The sequence below is a fragment of the Carassius auratus genome, chromosome 8, assembly GCF_003368295.1.
Source record: "Carassius auratus strain Wakin chromosome 8, ASM336829v1, whole genome shotgun sequence".
Classification (NCBI taxonomy): Eukaryota; Metazoa; Chordata; class Actinopteri; order Cypriniformes; family Cyprinidae; genus Carassius; species Carassius auratus.
The window spans coordinates 29,188,969-29,208,764 of NC_039250.1; the positions used below are offsets into that span (position 1 = coordinate 29,188,969).

General features: G+C 37.7%; 1 protein-coding gene across 9 annotated transcripts in view; it reads left to right on the forward strand.

Moving 5' to 3' along the window:
• The window catches only part of LOC113107869 (uncharacterized), a 115,288-nt gene that overhangs the window by 76,241 nt on the left and 19,251 nt on the right, over positions 1 to 19,796 (forward strand). For 6 of the 9 annotated variants that reach the window (XM_026270661.1, XM_026270663.1, XM_026270670.1 and 3 more), the window contains 3 exons: positions 3,513 to 3,944; positions 8,505 to 8,936; positions 15,175 to 15,606. In XM_026270661.1, coding sequence (XP_026126446.1) covers positions 3,513 to 3,944; positions 8,505 to 8,936; positions 15,175 to 15,606 — 1,296 coding nt within the window. The remainder of the gene's footprint in view (positions 1 to 3,512; positions 3,945 to 8,504; positions 8,937 to 15,174; positions 15,607 to 19,796) is intronic. The other 3 variants (XM_026270664.1, XM_026270666.1, XM_026270669.1) reach the window with 3 other exon arrangements.

Sequence of the window (19,796 nt, forward strand, 5' to 3'; positions counted from 1 at the left end):
TTCAAAGTTTTCGGAAAGGAAAACGAAACTGCAGAGAGAAGTTTTAATTATTTAGCAAAAGCTGAAGCTTTGAATAATGTCTTGCTTCTATATAATCAATCAGCTTTGATATGACCATCGCACTGACACAACATTGCTTTATTAAAGCCTGTACATTAACAAAATAAAATAGTTAAAAAGTTAGACTGCTCCGTTGTACAACATGTTGCGTTCAGAGTGACTGCGCCACACTGTGCTGATAAGGCCATTTGAAGGATGATGCTTTATGTAGATAAAAGTACAAACACTATATAATAAATAATATTTTAGCATCCAGATACGTCAGGAACATGGAAACATTTGGATTCGCGCCGGATGAGAGATGCAGGCATCAGCTTCAGCTTAAATTAATTTGTTTTTGGATTGACGTTTTTATAGCCTAAACTTGTTTCGTTTTCGAGAGAAACTAATAGCTGTTTTTATAATGCTTGTAAACATTTTGCTTTAGACTACAGGCATTTTAGCCTTCATTATTTCGTAAAGTAATAGGGCTAATAAAATACAGTGCCGCAACTTTAGTTTTTATTTTTTTATTTTTAGGAGCCTACATTTGGCCAAAATCTAGAAAAGATGACTAACCACAGCGGGTTACTGACTAACGTAATATCTCTATTTTCTCTTTTTGAGTAAATAAAATGCTGTACTTCATTATTATTACATTACTATTATTTTAGGGACTGAAGTTTAAGGTTAAAATGTATGTTCTATAACTTTAAATAAGATATAAAGGTAATATTGCGAGAACAGAGACCCGTGATTAGAATCACGGGAGAGAATAGTCTGCGTGCAGTTATGAGAGAGAGAGAGAGAGAGAGAGAGATGACGCACACGGTGTAATCAGATGTGGCTAATTCCTAATGTTCACCTCTTCATGTTTAATAAATCAAGTGTTATGATCTGCTGAGCTCCCTTTCGGTGTCCTCCTTCCAACAAAGCCAACGAGCTAAGAACTGTAAAGCCTGCATATAGAAACGACGCGTGTTACATTATTATTAGGCAAATCATGGACACATAATATTGTTTTTGAAAAAATAATGTTATTAACCGGTATTTTTTCCACGGTAATAATTCAGAGGAACGCAGGAACAGAAACGTTGAAATTTGAAATCATAAAGTAAAGTGTATGAAACTTCAGTCGACAAAGTATTCGGTAGCACTTTATTTTACAGTCCTGTTCCTCATGTACATACTATGCACTTATTATAGTAATTACAATAACTATGTAATAACTAGGTACTAACCCTGAACCTACCCCTAAACCTGACCCCTAGCCCATTTAGTTACCTTGTGTTACCAGAACTTTCTTAGATAAATACACTGTAAGTACACTATAAGTACATGTTAGTACACGTACTGTAAAATAAAGTGCAACCTAATATTCTTTAAACAATGGCACTTACATTTTTGAACTAAAATTTTATTGCAACCATATAGCTTATGAATGAACAGAAATACATACTTTTCAATAAAAATAAACTTAGAGAGTGTGGGCTGTTTCTGCTGCTTGGATTTGTACTTAAGTATTGAGTTCCAAGTTTATGCATTTGCTCTTTCTCTCTATTTAACAACATTAACTTATAATATGATAGAAATCTTCCCTCAGGTAGATTGAATGTTTTCCTGCCTTGCTGGATGTTGGGACTCATGATCAAGAAGTTGTTTGTATTCACTCAAATGCAAAATGTGGATATTAGTGAAAGGGAATTGCCCTTAGCATGAGTCCCGCTCGCTGTGAAGCAGGAACAGCCAGCAGAGGATTTCACTTGGTCTTAAAGCCTTCCTCAAATGGCTATGTTCACAAATAAAACAATGATTTGTACAAAAAGAATGGTTCGTTATCAACTGAGAATTAGTTATTCATGTGGTCTGGTGGTCAAGGCATATGCCTACGAATACGGGACAAACTGCAGTCTGTACTCTATAGGTTTCATATGGGACGCTTCTATGGTGCCTTAAATATGGGATGATTCCATATTATACAGAACGGTCAGCAACCCTATCATTAACCTGCAGGCTGTGCTCTGTGTGGAGCTGCTGTGAGTTCAGGAAACGTAGGGACCACATATTTCAGCCCAGAGACATGACCAGACCGGCCAAAAACAGACCGGCCCACCGGGATAATACTCCTGGTGCTCCTGATTAGCCATTCCTGGCCTGCACACTCACACATTCATTATTTCGACATTCTGGGAGGAGTAACATTTACATATGGGGTTTCGACAACCAGTTGTTTTTACTCTTGTAATGTCCCAGACCACCTTCAGAAGTGCTTTCAGATTTAAATCTGTCTCAGAAGTGTTTTGGAGGGCACCTGGACTCTCCATGACTAGATAGCTATCCTATCAGAGAAAACGCATGACGTGACCAGGTGTAAACAGGCCCCATTAGTAACGGGAGTGAACAGTGTTTGGCGACAGCTTTCCCATGAGAGGGTGTGGCTTCAGCGCAGATAGTGGACACGCCCCCAGTATTTGAGGGCAGAGAATAGGCTCGGTTGAGATGAGCAAAAGAAATCTGCCCAGAACCGGTCAACGGTGATCACTGCAAGATGCAGAAGTGGTTAGAAATGTGTCTGAGGGTGGTCCTCTCTGCGGTGACATCACAACGATGTGAGCCAGAAATCTCTTGCTTCAGTGAGCCGGTAGCTGTGCAGTCAAATATCCACCTTATCTTTCCCAAAAGAGTGGATGCAAGCCATTTGTAATCTCATCCACGTCCAGCTTTTTTTTTTAGCTGTACACAACAGCTTGTTTTGCTGCTTGATATTGCAAATTAACACATTATTTTTTATGTATTATCTTAATTATGAACACACTGGTTTGATATGCAAACAGTTTTACTGTTTCCTGCACGTTATTATTCTCTTATTTCCCTATAGCAGGTAATGAACCAGAAGTCTCACACACAGGCTTATTTCCACTTAGAAGAATAAGGGATAGCGTATTTGCTTCCCTGCTGACCAAAAGCACACTGAGCAGGACAAGACTTTGGGGGCCAGGGCTCTGGGCTTAAGGTTATGGTTTGACCCTAAACCTACACACTACAAATGCCCTCAACTAGAACAGCATTATGGAGTAACACATAATACACAATTTTAATATGCTTTGAGGTTTATATATATATTATTTAATATGCAACATGTCTAACCTAGTAACATTAGTTGTAATAATACAAAATCATTGTAACACAATAAACAGGATGTTCTCTCTTAGATGAGAGTTCAAAACCTGAATAAACAGACTTTTTCTTGTAACTGTACAGTTATTGTCCTTGGTGTGAGCGTTTCTTAAGACTTCCTCCTTCATATCCACAGACTTTGAACAAATAACATCTTATTTCAGTGCATTTCAGCTAAAACATTATCAAATCAGATCCCTGTGTCTTGTTGAAATATGAATTTGTGTCTGTGGCATAATGTGATGAATGTTGTCTCAAATTAATGAAGTGTTTGGTTCTTGATTGTATATTATCAGGTTCTGGAACATTTCTAATAAAGAAGCAAGGATGTCTGGAGTCATATTCCTGCTGAAGCTCTGTGTTGCTGCAGTAGAAACTGACAGAGATACAGGAACACGATTCTCCTCTCTGCTGTCATCTGTGTGCAGCTACAAAACCTTCCCTTTTGATAAAGAGAGCGCTTATCAGAGTGATTTCCTGCTGGATCTGTTCTCTCGTGTGAAGAACTATGAGACTCAAACTGGCAGGAGTTTTCTTCCAGCATTACAGTCAGTTTTCCAGTCACCTGATGTCTGGATCATAGATCTCTCAGAGAGAAAGATCTCCGTCCTCCTGGAAGTGCTGAAGCTCCAGACAGAGAAGAAACCAGTCGAGCTGAGAAGATGTTCAGAGGAAGAGAGAGACCTGATGAGTTTCCTTCAGTGTCTGCAGCACATCTCACAGCTGAGGTAAAGTAGTCTATGTAAACAGCTCTTCAGTTAACTGAAATGATCAAAATAATATATAACCTATAACATGCTTTCAGGGCCATTTCAGTGGGACTCATTATCAGCTCTGGGGTATCATGCCAGAACGGCCCACTTTAGTTAATGACTGACTACCGGTATATGAAAATAATGTAATTAAAACCTCAGTTTACAAGTCTGAAATAGTGCATTGTTCTCTACAGACTTGTAATTCATTGTATTTTTCTAGAGCTTTCATTTTTAAGTTAAATTTGTAACCACATAAATGGAAAATAAGGGACAATTGTTATTTATTTTAAAGGAAAAAAGGCACAGACTAAGGGACAATCAAAATATTAGTGCTGTACCATGATGTGCCTTCAGTTAAAAAGTTCCTAGAAATAAACTCTTTTGTTTTTGTACAAATATTCTAAAAATGATAGTCATTAAAAAAAAAAAAAAAAAAAAAGTAATTATCCTGAATAAATTGCACTATTATATAAATGTGAGTGGACAAGTAATTTAGGAGGTGAAAATCAGGGCTCTGAACCGGTTCAAGGAACGAAAACGAAAACCGGAAACGAACTAAATTTTGACAGGAACAACCAGAACCAGAAACAAAATCAAATTTTATAGTTCCGAACAGAATCGAAAAATTGAAATGGCCTTTAACCGGTAAATAGTTATTTTATCGTTCCATTTAATATTTTAAATTTGCTGTCAATGAATCACGAATTCCAGGAGTATGGCGTATGCAAATGTGACGAAGCCAAGAGTGAAATGTTCGCTCAGCTGTGAACTCATCATAGGTCAGTCTCGATTGACAATGCACCGCCCTTAGAGTTTATCTGAGGATATGTGAGATGAATTCAACAGATCACACATCTGCAGCGCTTCTGTGAATGGAGAAAACTGAAAAATGAATCCCTATAGGCTTACATAAAGAGGAATACAGGCATATACACTAAATATATTTCACTTAAATCATATTGACAGATTAACAAAATGAAAGAAAAAGTGTGCTAAATTACGGTTCATTGTGACACTTTTCAAAGTTTTCGGAAAGGAAAACGAAACTGCAGAGAGAAGTTTTAATTATTTAGCAAAAGCTGAAGCTTTGAATAATGTCTTGCTTCTATATAATCAATCAGCTTTGATATGACCATCGCACTGACACAACATTGCTTTATTAAAGCCTGTACATTAACAAAATAAAATAGTTAAAAAGTTAGACTGCTCCGTTGTACAACATGTTGCGTTCAGAGTGACTGCGCCACACTGTGCTGATAAGGCCATTTGAAGGATGATGCTTTATGTAGATAAAAGTACAAACACTATATAATAAATAATATTTTAGCATCCAGATACGTCAGGAACATGGAAACATTTGGATTCGCGCCGGATGAGAGGTGCAGGCATCAGCTTCAGCTTAAATTAATTTGTTTTTGGATTGATGTTTTTATAGCATAAACTTGTTTTGTTTTCGAGAGAAACTAATAGCTGTTTTTATAATGCTTGTAAACATTTTGCTTTAGACTACAGGCATTTTAGCCTTCATTATTTCGTAAAGTAATAGGGCTAATAAAATACAGTGCCGCAACTTTAGGTTTTATTTTTTTATTTTTAGGAGCCTACATTTGGCCAAAATCTAGAAAAGATGACTAACCACAGCGGGTTATTGACTAACGTTAGATCTCTATTTTCTCTTTTTGTGTAAATAAAATGCTGTACTTTATTATTATTACATTACTATTATTTTAGGGACTGAAGTTTAAGGTTAAAATGTATGTTCTATAACTTTAAATAAGATATAAAGGTAATATTGCGAGAACAGAGACCCGTGATTAGAATCACGGGAGAGAATAGTCTGCGTGCAGTTATGAGAGAGAGAGAGAGAGAGAGAGAGATGACGCACACGGTGTAATCAGATGTGGCTAATTCCTAATGTTCACCTCTTCATGTTTAATAAATCAAGTGTTATGATCTGCTGAGCTCCCTTTCGGTGTCCTCCTTCCAACAAAGCCAACGAGCTAAGAACTGTAAAGCCTGCATATAGAAACGACGCGTGTTACATTATTATTAGGCAAATCATGGACACATAATATTGTTTTTGAAAAAATAATGTTATTAACCGGTATTTTTTCCACGGTAATAATTCAGAGGAACGCAGGAACAGAAACGTTGAAATTTGAAATCATAAAGTGTATGAAACTTCAGTCAACAAAAGTATTCGGTAGCACTTTATTTTACAGTCCTGTTCCTCATGTACATACTATGCACTTATTATAGTAATTACAATAACTATGTAATAACTAGGTACTAACCCTGAACCTACCCCTAAACCTGACCCCTAGCCCATTTAGTTACCTTGTGTTACCAGAACTTTCTTAGATAAATACACTGTAAGTACACTATAAGTACATGTTAGTACACGTACTGTAAAATAAAGTGCAACCTAATATTCTTTAAACAATGGCACTTACATTTTTGAACTAAAATTTTATTGCAACCAAATAGCTTATGAATGAACAGAAATGCATATTTTTCAATAAAAATAAACTTAGAGAGTGTGGGCTGTTTCTGCTGCTTGGATTTGTACTTAAGTATTGAGTTCCAAGTTTATGTATTTGCTCTTTCTCTCTATTTAACAACATTAACTTATAATGTGATAGAAATCTTCCCTCAGGTAGATTGAATGTTTTCCTGCCTTGCTGGATGTTGGGACTCATGATCAAGAAGTTGTTTGTATTCACTCAAATGCAAAACGTGGATATTAGTGAAAGGGAATTGCCCTTAGCATGAGTCCCGCTCTCTGTGAAGCAGGAACAGCCAGCAGAGGATTTCACTTGGTCTTAAAGCCTTCCTCAAATGGCTATGTTCACAAATAAAACAATGATTTGGACAAAAAGAATGGTTCGTTATCAACTGAGAATTAGTTATTCATGTGGTCTGGTGGTCACGGCATATGCCTACGAATACGGGACAAACTGCAGACTGTACTCTATATGTTTCATATGGGACGCTTCTATGGTGCCTTAAATATGGGATGATTCCATATTATACAGAACGGTCAGCAACCCTATCATTAACCTGCAGGCTGTGCTCTGTGTGGAGCTGCTGTGAGTTCAGGAAACGTAGGGACCACATATTTCAGCCCAGAGACATGACCAGACCGGCCAAAAACAGACCGGCCCACCGGGATAATACTCCTGGTGCTCCTGATTAGCCATTCCTGGCCTGCACACTCACACATTCATTATTTCGACATTCTGGGAGGAGTAACATTTACATATGGGGTTTCGACAACCAGTTGTTTTTACTCTTGTAATGTCCCAGACCACCTTCTGAAGTGCTTTGAGCTTTCAGATTTAAATCTGTCTCAGAAGTGTTTTGGAGGGCACCTGGACTCTCCATGACTAGATAGCTATCCTATCAGAGAAAACGCATGACGTGACCAGGTGTAAACAGGCCCCATTAGTAACGGGAGTGAACAGTGTTTGGCGACAGCTTTCCCATGAGAGGGTGTGGCTTCAGCGCAGATAGTGGACACGCCCCCAGTATTTGAGGGCAGAGAATAGGCTCGGTTGAGATGAGCAAAAGAAATCTGCCCAGAACCGGTCAACGGTGATCACTGCAAGATGCAGAAGTGGTTAGAAATGTGTCTGAGGGTGGTCCTCTCTGTGGTGACATCACAACGATGTGAGCCAGAAATCTCTTGCTTCAGTGAGCCGGTAGCTGTGCAGTCAAATGTCCACCTTATCTTTCCCAAAAGAGTGGATGCAAGCCATTTGTAATCTCATCCACCTCCAGCTTTTTTTTTTAGCTGTACACAACAGCTTGTTTTGCTGCTTGATATTGCAAATTAACACATTATTTTTTATGTATTATCTTAATTATGAACACACTGGTTTGATATGCAAACAGTTTTACTGTTTCCTGCACGTTATTATTCTCTTATTTCCCTATAGCAGGTAATGAACCAGAAGTCTCACACACAGGCTTATTTCCACTTAGAAGAATAAGGGATAGCGTATTTGCTTCCCTGCTGACCAAAAGCACACTGAGCAGGACAAGACTTTGGGGGCCAGGGCTCTGGGCTTAAGGTTATGGTTTGACCCTAAACCTACACACTACAAATGCCCCCAACTAGAACAGCATTATGGAGTAACACATAATACACAATTTAAATATGCTTTGAGGTTTATATATATATTATTTAATATGCAACATGTCTAACCTAGTAACATTAGTTGTAATAATAAAAATCATTGTAATACAATAAACAGGATGTTCTCTCTTAGATGAGAGTTAAAAACCTGAATAAACAGACTTTTTCTTGTAACTGTACAGTTATTGTCCTTGGTGTGAGCGTTTCTTAAGACTTCCTCCTTCATATCCACAGACTTTGAACAAATAACATCTTATTACAGTGCATTTCAGCTAAAACATTATCAAATCAGATCCCTGTGTCTTGTTGAAATATGAATTTGTGTCTGTGGCATAATGTGATGAATGTTGTCTCAAATTAATGAAGTGTTTTGTTCTTGATTTGTATATTATCAGGTTCTGGTTCAGTGATGATGAAGAAGCAAGGATGTCTGGAGTCAGATTCCTGCTGAAGCTCTGTGTTGCTGCAGTAGAAACTGACAGAGATACAGGAACAAGATTCTCCTCTCTGCTGTCATCTGTGTGCAGCTACAAAACCTTCCCTTTTGATGAAGAGAGCGCTTATCAGAGTGATTTCCTGCTGGATCTGTTCTCTCGTGTGAAGAACTATGAGACTCAAACAGGCAGGAGTTTTCTTCCAGCATTACAGTCAGTTTTCCAGTCACCTGATGTCTGGATCATAGATCTCTCAGAGAGAAAGATCTCCGTCCTCCTGGAAGTGCTGAAGCTCCAGACAGAGAAGAAACCAGTCGAGCTGAGAAGATGTTCAGAGGAAGAGAGAGACGTGATGAGTTTCCTTCAGTGTCTGCAGCACATCTCACAGCTGAGGTAAAGTAGTCTATGTAAACAGCTCTTCAGTTAACTGAAATGATCAAAATAATATATAACCTATAACATGCTTTCAGGGCCATTTCAGTGGGACTCATTATCAGCTCTGGGGTATCATGCCAGAACGGCCCACTTTAGTTAATGACTGACTACCGGTATATGAAAATAATGTAATTAAAACCTCAGTATACAAGTCTGAAATAGCGCATTGTTCTCTATAGACTTGTAATTCATTGTATTTTTCTAGAGCTTTCATTTTTAAGTTAAATTTGTAACCACATAAATAGAAAATAAGGGACAATTGTTATTTATTTTATAGGAAAAAAGACACAGACTAAGGGACAATCAAAATATTAGTGCTGTACCATAATGTGCCTTCAGTTAAAAAGTTCCTAGAAATAAACTCATTTGTTTTTGTAGAATTATTCACAAAATGATAGTCATTTAAAAAAAAAGAAAAAAAGTAATTATCCTGAATAAATTGCACTATTATATAAATGTGAGTGGACAAGTAATTTAGGAGGTGAAAATCAGGGCTCTGAACTGGTTCAAGGAACGAAAACGAAAACTGGAAACGAACTAAATTTTGACAGGAACAACCAGAACCAGAAACAAAATCAAATTTTATAGTTCCGAACAGAATCGAAAAATTGAAATGGCCTTTAACTGGTTAATAACGTTATTTTATCGTTCCATTTAATATTTGAAATTTGATGTCAATCACGAATTCCAGGAGTATGGCGTATGCAAATGTGACGAAGCCAAGAGTGAAATGTTCGCTCAGCTGTGAACTCATCATAGGTCAGTCTCGATTGACAATGCACCGCCCTTAGAGTTTATCTGAGGATATGTGAGATGAATTCAACAGATCACACATCTGCAGCGCTTCTGTGAATGGAGAAAACTGAAAAATTAATCCCTATAGGCTTACAGAAAGAGGAATACAGGCATATACACTAAATATATTTCACTTAAATCATATTGACAGATTAACAAAATGAAAGAAAAAGTGTGCTAAATTACGGTTCATTGTGACACTTTTCAAAGTTTTCGGAAAGGAAAACGAAACTGCAGAGAGAAGTTTTAATTATTTAGCAAAAGCTGAAGCTTTGAATAATGTCTTGCTTCTATATAATCAATCAGCTTTGATATGACCATCGCGCTGACACAACATTTATTTATTAAAGCCTGTACATTAACAAAATAAAATAGTTAAATAAAAAGTTAGACTGCTCCGTTGTACAACATGTTGCGTTCAGAGTGACTGCGCCACACTGTGCTGATAAGGCCATTTGAAGGATGATGCTTTATGTAGATAAAAGTACAAACACTATATAATAATATTTTAGCATCCAGATACGTCAGGAACATGGAAACATTTGGATTCGCGCCGGATGAGAGATGCAGGAATCAGCTTCAGCTTAAATTAATTTGTTTTTGGATTGACGTTTTTATAGCCTAAACTTGTTTTGTTTTCGAGAGAAACTAATAGCTGTTTTTATAATGCTTGTAAACATTTTGCTTTAGACCATTGGTTCCCAACCTGGGGTCCGCCAGAGTTCACAGGGGGGGCGCGGGAGCGGATATGCTTTGATGGGAATAAAGATGCATAAAATGTTCTAATAATTTTATATAAAAATATTTTTTCAAAGTTTTAAAAAAATCATATGCTAACAATGCCAATTTCAATTACAATTTCGTTATTTCAAATGTAGGCCCATTGCGCGTGGCAAGTGCGCTCATAATGTAACAGAGACGCCGACGCGACCACAACAGTGACCAACATCAAATGGCAAACATAATGCAAGCGGAACGAAACTCCTCGTTATTGTGTGGTTGACGGACCGTTTATCAGTTTGGACCAGTGCAGCGCGAGCCGATCGTGATCATGCGATGCTGTTACTACCAAGGGGCAAGGAACTCGACCGGAAGTTGAAGTCTGGTGGGGGCTGCCATCTTTTAGCAGAACTTCACTTGCGTTAGCATTCCCATTGACTCCCATTCATTTTGGCATCACTTTGACAGCTAATAACTTTACATCTGAGGCGTTTAAAGACTCTGTTTGTCCATTATTTATTTCTAAAGATACACGACAATGTATAAAGGGCTCCATTACCTTCTATGTTACATTATGGCCCCGTATAAACAGTTTTTGTAAAAAATAGGCTAACGATTGCGTCATAACCACTCGGCTCTCTGTCGCATTACCGTACAGACAGGAGGAGAAGCTCGCAGGCAATTAACTTAATATGGCGTACTGGCGTTACATTTTAAAATACTATACAAAATAATCACGCCAAAGAACTCCCCGCTCAAGCTCGCCGTCTCTGCAAGATTAACGATAGCAGTTTGCACGCACAGCTACTAGAAGATTTACATCTGTCAGACAGGTTGCTGACGTCGTCAAGCTTCGTTTGAGTCTTGCGCGTCAGAAACTGAAGTGCTAAAAAACGCTAAGACTGGGCTTCATTTGTCTCAATTGAGTTCCAATGGGGTCGCTGTGTCCATTTCTTTTACTGGTTACTACACAGCGCTAATAAGAGATCCAGTACAGAAAGCATTTGAATTTGCCACAGAAGTAATAACATCGCTGCAAGATCTAGAGAGAAACATTCATATTTCTCCGTTATTAACGGATAAACAGCGCGTGGAAACCATGAAGAAACATTGTGCCGTGAATGAACTATCCAGTGTCCAGATCTGCAACATTCACCATGGATTTACTGTAGTAACACTAACCGAACCATGAAAGTTTGGCAGGAATAGTAGGCTATAATGCCTTCAAGTAACATTACGTCTGTTTTATTTTGACATGAATACAATTGCTGCTCTTAAATGATAATCTGAAATAAAATAAACCTTGGTTTATAACTACTGCAATTTAATTTTTTTCCAAGAAGCTGTTTTGTTTTATATGCTCATAAGAAGAATCAGTTATAGCTCCAGAATTACTCAAAAGTAAAAAATATCACAGTTTATTATGTTAGTTTTCATATAAAAAAAAAAAAAAAGAAATCAAGGAAATTTATCTGCCATTTTTTTCTTTTTGCTGTATCAAAACCGTACCGTGACACAAGTGTATCGAACCTAACCGTGAATTTTGTGAACCGTTACACCCCTATATATATTAGTGCTGGGAAAAAAATTAATTGCATCCAAAATAAACGTTTGTGTTTGCATAATATATGTGTGTGAACTGTGTATAATTATTTTGTATATAAATACACGCATATGCATGTATTAATTATTTTTTTGCATGTATATATACATTTATACATAATTTATATTATATATAAATATAAATAATTTATATATAAATAAGTAAAAATATTAAATATATACATGCATATGTGTGTATTTATATACAAAATAATTATACACAGTACACACATGTACTGCTGTACTTTATTATTATTATTACATTACTATTATTTTAGGGACTGAAGTTTAAGGTTAAAATGTATGTTCTATAACTTTAAATAAGATATAAAGGTAATATTGCGAGAACAGAGACCCGTGATTAGAATCACGGGAGAGAATAGTCTGCGTGCAGTTATGAGAGAGAGAGAGAGAGAGAGAGAGAGATGACGCACACGGTGTAATCAGATGTGGCTAATTCCTAATGTTCACCTCTTCATGTTTAATAAATCAAGTGTTATGATCTGCTGAGCTCCCTTTCGGTGTCCTCCTTCCAACAAAGCCAACGAGCTAAGAACTGTAAAGCCTGCATATAGAAACGACGCGTGTTACATTATTATTAGGCAAATCATGGACACATAATATTGTTTTTGAAAAAATAATGTTATTAACCGGTATTTTTTCCACGGTAATAATTCAGAGGAACGCAGGAACAGAAACGTTGAAATTTGAAATCATAAAGTAAAGTGTATGAAACTTCAGTCGACAAAGTATTCGGTAGCACTTTATTTTACAGTCCTGTTCCTCATGTACATACTATGCACTTATTATAGTAATTACAATAACTATGTAATAACTAGGTACTAACCCTGAACCTACCCCTAAACCTGACCCCTAGCCCATTTAGTTACCTTGTGTTACCAGAACTTTCTTAGATAAATACACTGTAAGTACACTATAAGTACATGTTAGTACACGTACTGTAAAATAAAGTGCAACCTAATATTCTTTAAACAATGGCACTTACATTTTTGAACTAAAATTTTATTGCAACCATATAGCTTATGAATGAACAGAAATGCATACTTTTCAATAAAAATAAACTTAGAGAGTGTGGGCTGTTTCTGCTGCTTGGATTTGTACTTAAGTATTGAGTTCCAAGTTTATGCATTTGCTCTTTCTCTCTATTTAACAACATTAACTTATAATATGATAGAAATCTTCCCTCAGGTAGATTGAATGTTTTCCTGCCTTGCTGGATGTTGGGACTCATGATCAAGAAGTTGTTTGTATTCACTCAAATGCAAAACGTGGATATTAGTGAAAGGGAATTGCCCTTAGCATGAGTCCCGCTCTCTGTGAAGCAGGAACAGCCAGCAGAGGATTTCACTTGGTCTTAAAGCCTTCCTCAAATGGCTATGTTCACAAATAAAACAATGATTTGTACAAAAAGAATGGTTCGTTATCAACTGAGAATTAGTTATTCATGTGGTCTGGTGGTCACGGCGTATGCCTACGAATACGGGACAAACTGCAGACTGTACTCTATAGGTTTCATATGGGACGCTTCTATGGTGCCTTAAATATGGGATGATTCCATATTATACAGAACGGTCAGCAACCCTATCATTAACCTGCAGGCTGTGCTCTGTGTGGAGCTGCTGTGAGTTCAGGAAACGTAGGGACCACATATTTCAGCCCAGAGACATGACCAGACCGGCCAAAAACAGACCGGCCCACCGGGATAATACTCCTGGTGCTCCTGATTAGCCATTCCTGGCCTGCACACTCACACATTCATTATTTCGACATTCTGGGAGGAGTAACATTTACATATGGGGTTTCGACAACCAGTTGTTTTTACTCTTGTAATGTCCCAGACCACCTTCAGAAGTGCTTTCAGATTTAAATCTGTCTCAGAAGTGTTTTGGAGGGCACCTGGACTCTCCATGACTAGATAGCTATCCTATCAGAGAAAACGCATGACGTGACCAGGTGTAAACAGGCCCCATTAGTAACGGGAGTGAACAGTGTTTGGCGACAGCTTTCCCATGAGAGGGTGTGGCTTCAGCGCAGATAGTGGACACGCCCCCAGTATTTGAGGGCAGAGAATAGGCTCGGTTGAGATGAGCAAAAGAAATCTGCCCAGAACCGGTCAACGGTGATCACTGCAAGATGCAGAAGTGGTTAGAAATGTGTCTGAGGGTGGTCCTCTCTGTGGTGACATCACAACGATGTGAGCCAGAAATCTCTTGCTTCAGTGAGCCGGTAGCTGTGCAGTCAAATATCCACCTTATCTTTCCCAAAAGAGTGGATGCAAGCCATTTGTAATCTCATCCACGTCCAGCTTTTTTTTTTAGCTGTACACAACAGCTTGTTTTGCTGCTTGATATTGCAAATTAACACATTATTTTTTATGTATTATCTTAATTATGAACACACTGGTTTGATATGCAAACAGTTTTACTGTTTCCTGCACGTTATTATTCTCTTATTTCCCCATAGCAGGTAATGAACCAGAAGTCTCACACACAGGCTTATTTCCACTTAGAAGAATAAGGGATAGCGTATTTGCTTCCCTGCTGACCAAAAGCACACTGAGCAGGACAAGACTTTGGGGGCCAGGGCTCTGGGCTTAAGGTTATGATTTGGCCCTAAACCTACACACTACAAATGCCCTCAACTAGAACAGCATTATGGAGTAACACATAATACACAAAAATTTTAATATGCTTTGAGGTTTATATATATTATTTAATATGCAATATGTCTAACCTAGTAACATTAGTTGTAATAATAAAAATCATTGTAACACAATAAACAGGATGTTCTCTCTTAGATGAGAGTTCAAAACCTGAATAAACAGACTTTTTCTTGTAACTGTACAGTTATTGTCCTTGGTGTGAGCGTTTCTTAAGACTTCCTCCTTCATATCCACAGACTTTGAACGAATAACATCTTATTACAGTGCTTTTCAGCTAAAACATTATCAGATCAGATCCCTGTGTCTTGTTGAAATATTTATTTGTGTCTGTGGCATAATGTGATGAATGTTGTCTCAAATTAATGAAGTGTTTGGTTCTTGATTGTATATTATCAGGTTCTGGTTCAGTGATGATGAAGAAGCAAGGATGTCTGGAGTCAGATTCCTGCTGAAGCTCTGTGTTGCTGCAGTAGAAACTGACAGAGATACAGGAACACGATTCTCCTCTCTGCTGTCATCTGTGTGCAGCTACAAAACCTTCCCTTTTGATAAAGAGAGCGCTTATCAGAGTGATTTCCTGCTGGATCTGTTCTCTCGTGTGAAGAACTATGAGACTCAAACAGGCAGGAGTTTTCTTCCAGCATTACAGTCAGTTTTCCAGTCACCTGATGTCTGGATCATAGATCTCTCAGAGAGAAAGATCTCCGTCCTCCTGGAAGTGCTGAAGCTCCAGACAGAGAAGAAACCAGTCGAGCTGATGGGATGTTCAGAGGAAGAGAGAGACCTGATGAGTTTCCTTCAGTGTGTGCAGCACATCTCACAGCTGAGGTAAAGTAGTCTATGTAAACAGCTCTTCAGTTAACTGAAATGATCAAAATAATATATAACCTATAACATGCTTTCAGGGCCATTTCAGTGGGACTCATTATCAGCTCTGGGGTATCATGCCAGAACGGCCCACTTTAGTTAATGACTGACTACCGGTATATGAAAATAATGTAATTAAAACCTCAGTTTACAAGTCTGAAATAGCGCATTGTTCTCTACAGACTTGTAATTCATTGTATTTTTCTAGAGCTTTCATTTTTAAGTTAAATTTGTAACCACATAAATGGAAAATAAGGGACAATTGTTATTTATTTTATAGGAAAAAAGGCACAGACTAAGGGACAATCAAAATATTAGTGCTGTACCATAATGTGCCTTCAGTTAAAAAGTTCCTAGAAATAAACTCTTTTGTTTTTGTACAAATATTCTAAAAATGATAGTCATTAAAAAAAAAAAAAAAGTAATTATCCTGAATAAATTGCACTATTATATAAATGTGAGTGGACAAGTAATTTAGGAGGTGAAAATCAGGGCTCTGAACTGGTTCAAGGAACGAAAACGAAAACCGGAAACGAACTAAATTTTGACAGGAACAACCAGAACCAGAAACAAAATCAAATTTTATAGTTCCGAACAGAATCGAAAAATTGAAATGGCCTTTAACCGGTAAATAGTTATTTTATCGTTCCATTTAATATTTTAAATTTGCTGTCAATGAATCACGAATTCCAGGAGTATGGCGTATGCAAATGTGACGAAGCCAAGAGTGAAATGTTCGCTCAGCTGTGAACTCATCATAGGTCAGTCTCGATTGACAATGCACCGCCCTTAGAGTTTATCTGAGGATATGTGAGATGAATTCAACAGATCACACATCTGCAGCGCTTCTGTGAATGGAGAAAACTGAAAAACGAATCCCTATAGGCTTACAGAAAGAGGAATACAGGCATATACACTAAATATATTTAACTTAAATCATATTGACAGATTAACAAAATGAAAGAAAAAGTGTGCTAAATTACGGTTCATTGTGACACTTTTCAAAGTTTTCGGAAAGGAAAACGAAACTGCAGAGAGAAGTTTTAATTATTTAGCAAAAGCTGAAGCTTTGAATAATGTCTTGCTTCTATATAATCAATCAGCTTTGATATGACCATCGCACTGACACAACATTGCTTTATTAAAGCCTGTACATTAACAAAATAAAATAGTTAAATAAAAAGTTAGACTGCTCCGTTGTACAACATGTTGCGTTCAGAGTGACTGCGCCACACTGTGCTGATAAGGCCATTTGAAGGATGATGCTTTATGTAGATAAAAGTACAAACACTATATAATAATATTTTAGCATCCAGATACGTCAGGAACATGGAAACATTTGGATTCGCGCCGGATGAGAGATGCAGGCATCAGCTTCAGCTTAAATTAATTTGTTTTTGGATTGATGTTTTTATAGCCTAAACTTGTTTTGTTCTCGAGAGAAACTAATAGCTGTTTTTATAATGCTTGTAAACATTTTGCTTTAGACTACAGGCATTTTAGCCTTCATTATTTCGTAAAGTAATAGGGCTAATAAAATACAGTGCCGCAACTTTAGGTTTTTTTTTTTTTTTTTTTTTTTTTTTAGGAGCCTACATTTGGCCAAAATCTAGAAAAGATGACTAACCACAGCGGGTTACTGACTAACGTTAGATCTCTATTTTTTCTTTCTCTTTTTGAGTAAATAAAATGCTGTACTTTATTATTATTACATTACTATTATTTTAGGGACTGAAGTTTAAGGTTAAAATGTATGTTCTATAACTTTAAATAAGATATAAAGGTAATATTGCGAGAACAGAGACCCGTGATTAGAATCACGGGAGAGAATAGTCTGCGTGCAGTTATGAGAGAGAGAGAGAGAGAGAGAGAGAGAGAGAGAGAGATGACGCACACGGTGTAATCAGATGTGGCTAATTCCTAATGTTCACCTCTTCATGTTTAATAAATCAAGTGTTATGATCTGCTGAGCTCCCTTTCGGTGTCCTCCTTCCAACAAAGCCAACGAGCTAAGAACTGTAAAGCCTGCATATAGAAACGACGCGTGTTACATTATTATTAGGCAAATCATGGACACATAATATTGTTTTTGAAAAAATAATGTTATTAACCGGTATTTTTTCCACGGTAATAATTCAGAGGAACGCAGGAACAGAAACGTTGAAATTTGAAATCATAAAGTGTATGAAACTTCAGTCAAAAAAGTATTCGGTAGCACTTTATTTTACAGTCCTGTTCCTCATGTACATACTATGCACTTATTATAGTAATTACAATAACTATGTAATAACTAGGTACTAACCCTGAACCTACCCCTAAACCTGACCCCTAGCCCATTTAGTTACCTTGTGTTACCAGAACTTTCTTAGATAAATACACTGTAAGTACACTATAAGTACATGTTAGTACACGTACTGTAAAATAAAGTGCAACCTAATATTCTTTAAACAATGGCACTTACATTTTTGAACTAAAATTTTATTGCAACCATATAGCTTATGAATGAACAGAAATGCATATTTTTCAATAAAAATAAACTTAGAGAGTGTGGGCTGTTTCTGCTGCTTGGATTTGTACTTAAGTATTGAGTTCCAAGTTTATGCATTTGCTCTTTCTCTCTATTTAACAACATTAACTTATAATATGATAGAAATCTTCCCTCAGGTAGATTGAATGTTTTCCTGCCTTGCTGGATGTTGGGACTCATGATCAAGAAGTTGTTTGTATTCACTCAAATGCAAAACGTGGATATTAGTGAAAGGGAATTGCCCTTAGCATGAGTCCCGCTCTCTGTGAAGCAGGAACAGCCAGCAGAGGATTTCACTTGGTCTTAAAGCCTTCCTCAAATGGCTATGTTCACAAATAAAACAATGATTTGTACAAAAAGAATGGTTCGTTATCAACTGAGAATTAGTTATTCATGTGGTCTGGTGGTCACGGCGTATGCCTACGAATACGGGACAAACTGCAGACTGTACTCTATAGGTTTCATATGGGACGCTTCTATGGTGCCTTAAATATGGGATGATTCCATATTATACAGAACGGTCAGCAGCCCTATCATTAACCTGCAGGCTGTGCTCTGTGTGGAGCTGCTGTGAGTTCAGGAAACGTAGGGACCACATATTTCAGCCCAGAGACATGACCAGACCGGCCAAAAACAGACCGGCCCACCGGGATAATACTCCTGGTGCTCCTGATTAGCCATTCCTGGCCTGCACACTCACACATTCATTATTTCGACATTCTGGGAGGAGTAACATTTACATATGGGGTTTCGACAACCAGTTGTTTTTACTCTTGTAATGTCCCAGACCACCTTCAGAAGTGCTTTCAGATTTAAATCTGTCTCAGAAGTGTTTTGGAGGGCACCTGGACTCTCCATGACTAGATAGCTATCCTATCAGAGAAAACGCATGACGTGACCAGGTGTAAACAGGCCCCATTAGTAACGGGAGTGAACAGTGTTTGGCGACAGCTTTCCCATGAGAGGGTGTGGCTTCAGCGCAGATAGTGGACACGCCCCCAGTATTTGAGGGCAGAGAATAGGCTCGGTTGAGATGAGCAAAAGAAATCTGCCCAGAACCGGTCAACGGTGATCACTGCAAGATGCAGAAGTGGTTAGAAATGTGTCTGAGGGTGGTCCTCTCTGTGGTGACATCACAACGATGTGAGCCAGAAATCTCTTGCTTCAGTGAGCCGGTAGCTGTGCAGTCAAATGTCCACCTTATCTTTCCCAAAAGAGTGGATGCAAGCCATTTGTAATCTCATCCACGTCCAGCTTTTTTTTTTAGCTGTACACAACAGCTTGTTTTGCTGCTTGATATTGCAAATTAACACATTATTTTTTATGTATTATCTTAATTATGAACACACTGGTTTGATATGCAAACAGTTTTACTGTTTCCTGCACGTTATTATTCTCTTATTTCCCCATAGCAGGTAATGAACCAGAAGTCTCACACACAGGCTTATTTCCACTTAGAAGAATAAGGGATAGCGTATTTGCTTCCCTGCTGACCAAAAGCACACTGAGCAGGACAAGACTTTGGGGGCCAGGGCTCTGGGCTTAAGGTTATGGTTTGGCCCTAAACCTACACACTACAAATGCCCTCAACTAGAACAGCATTATGCAGTAACACATAATACAC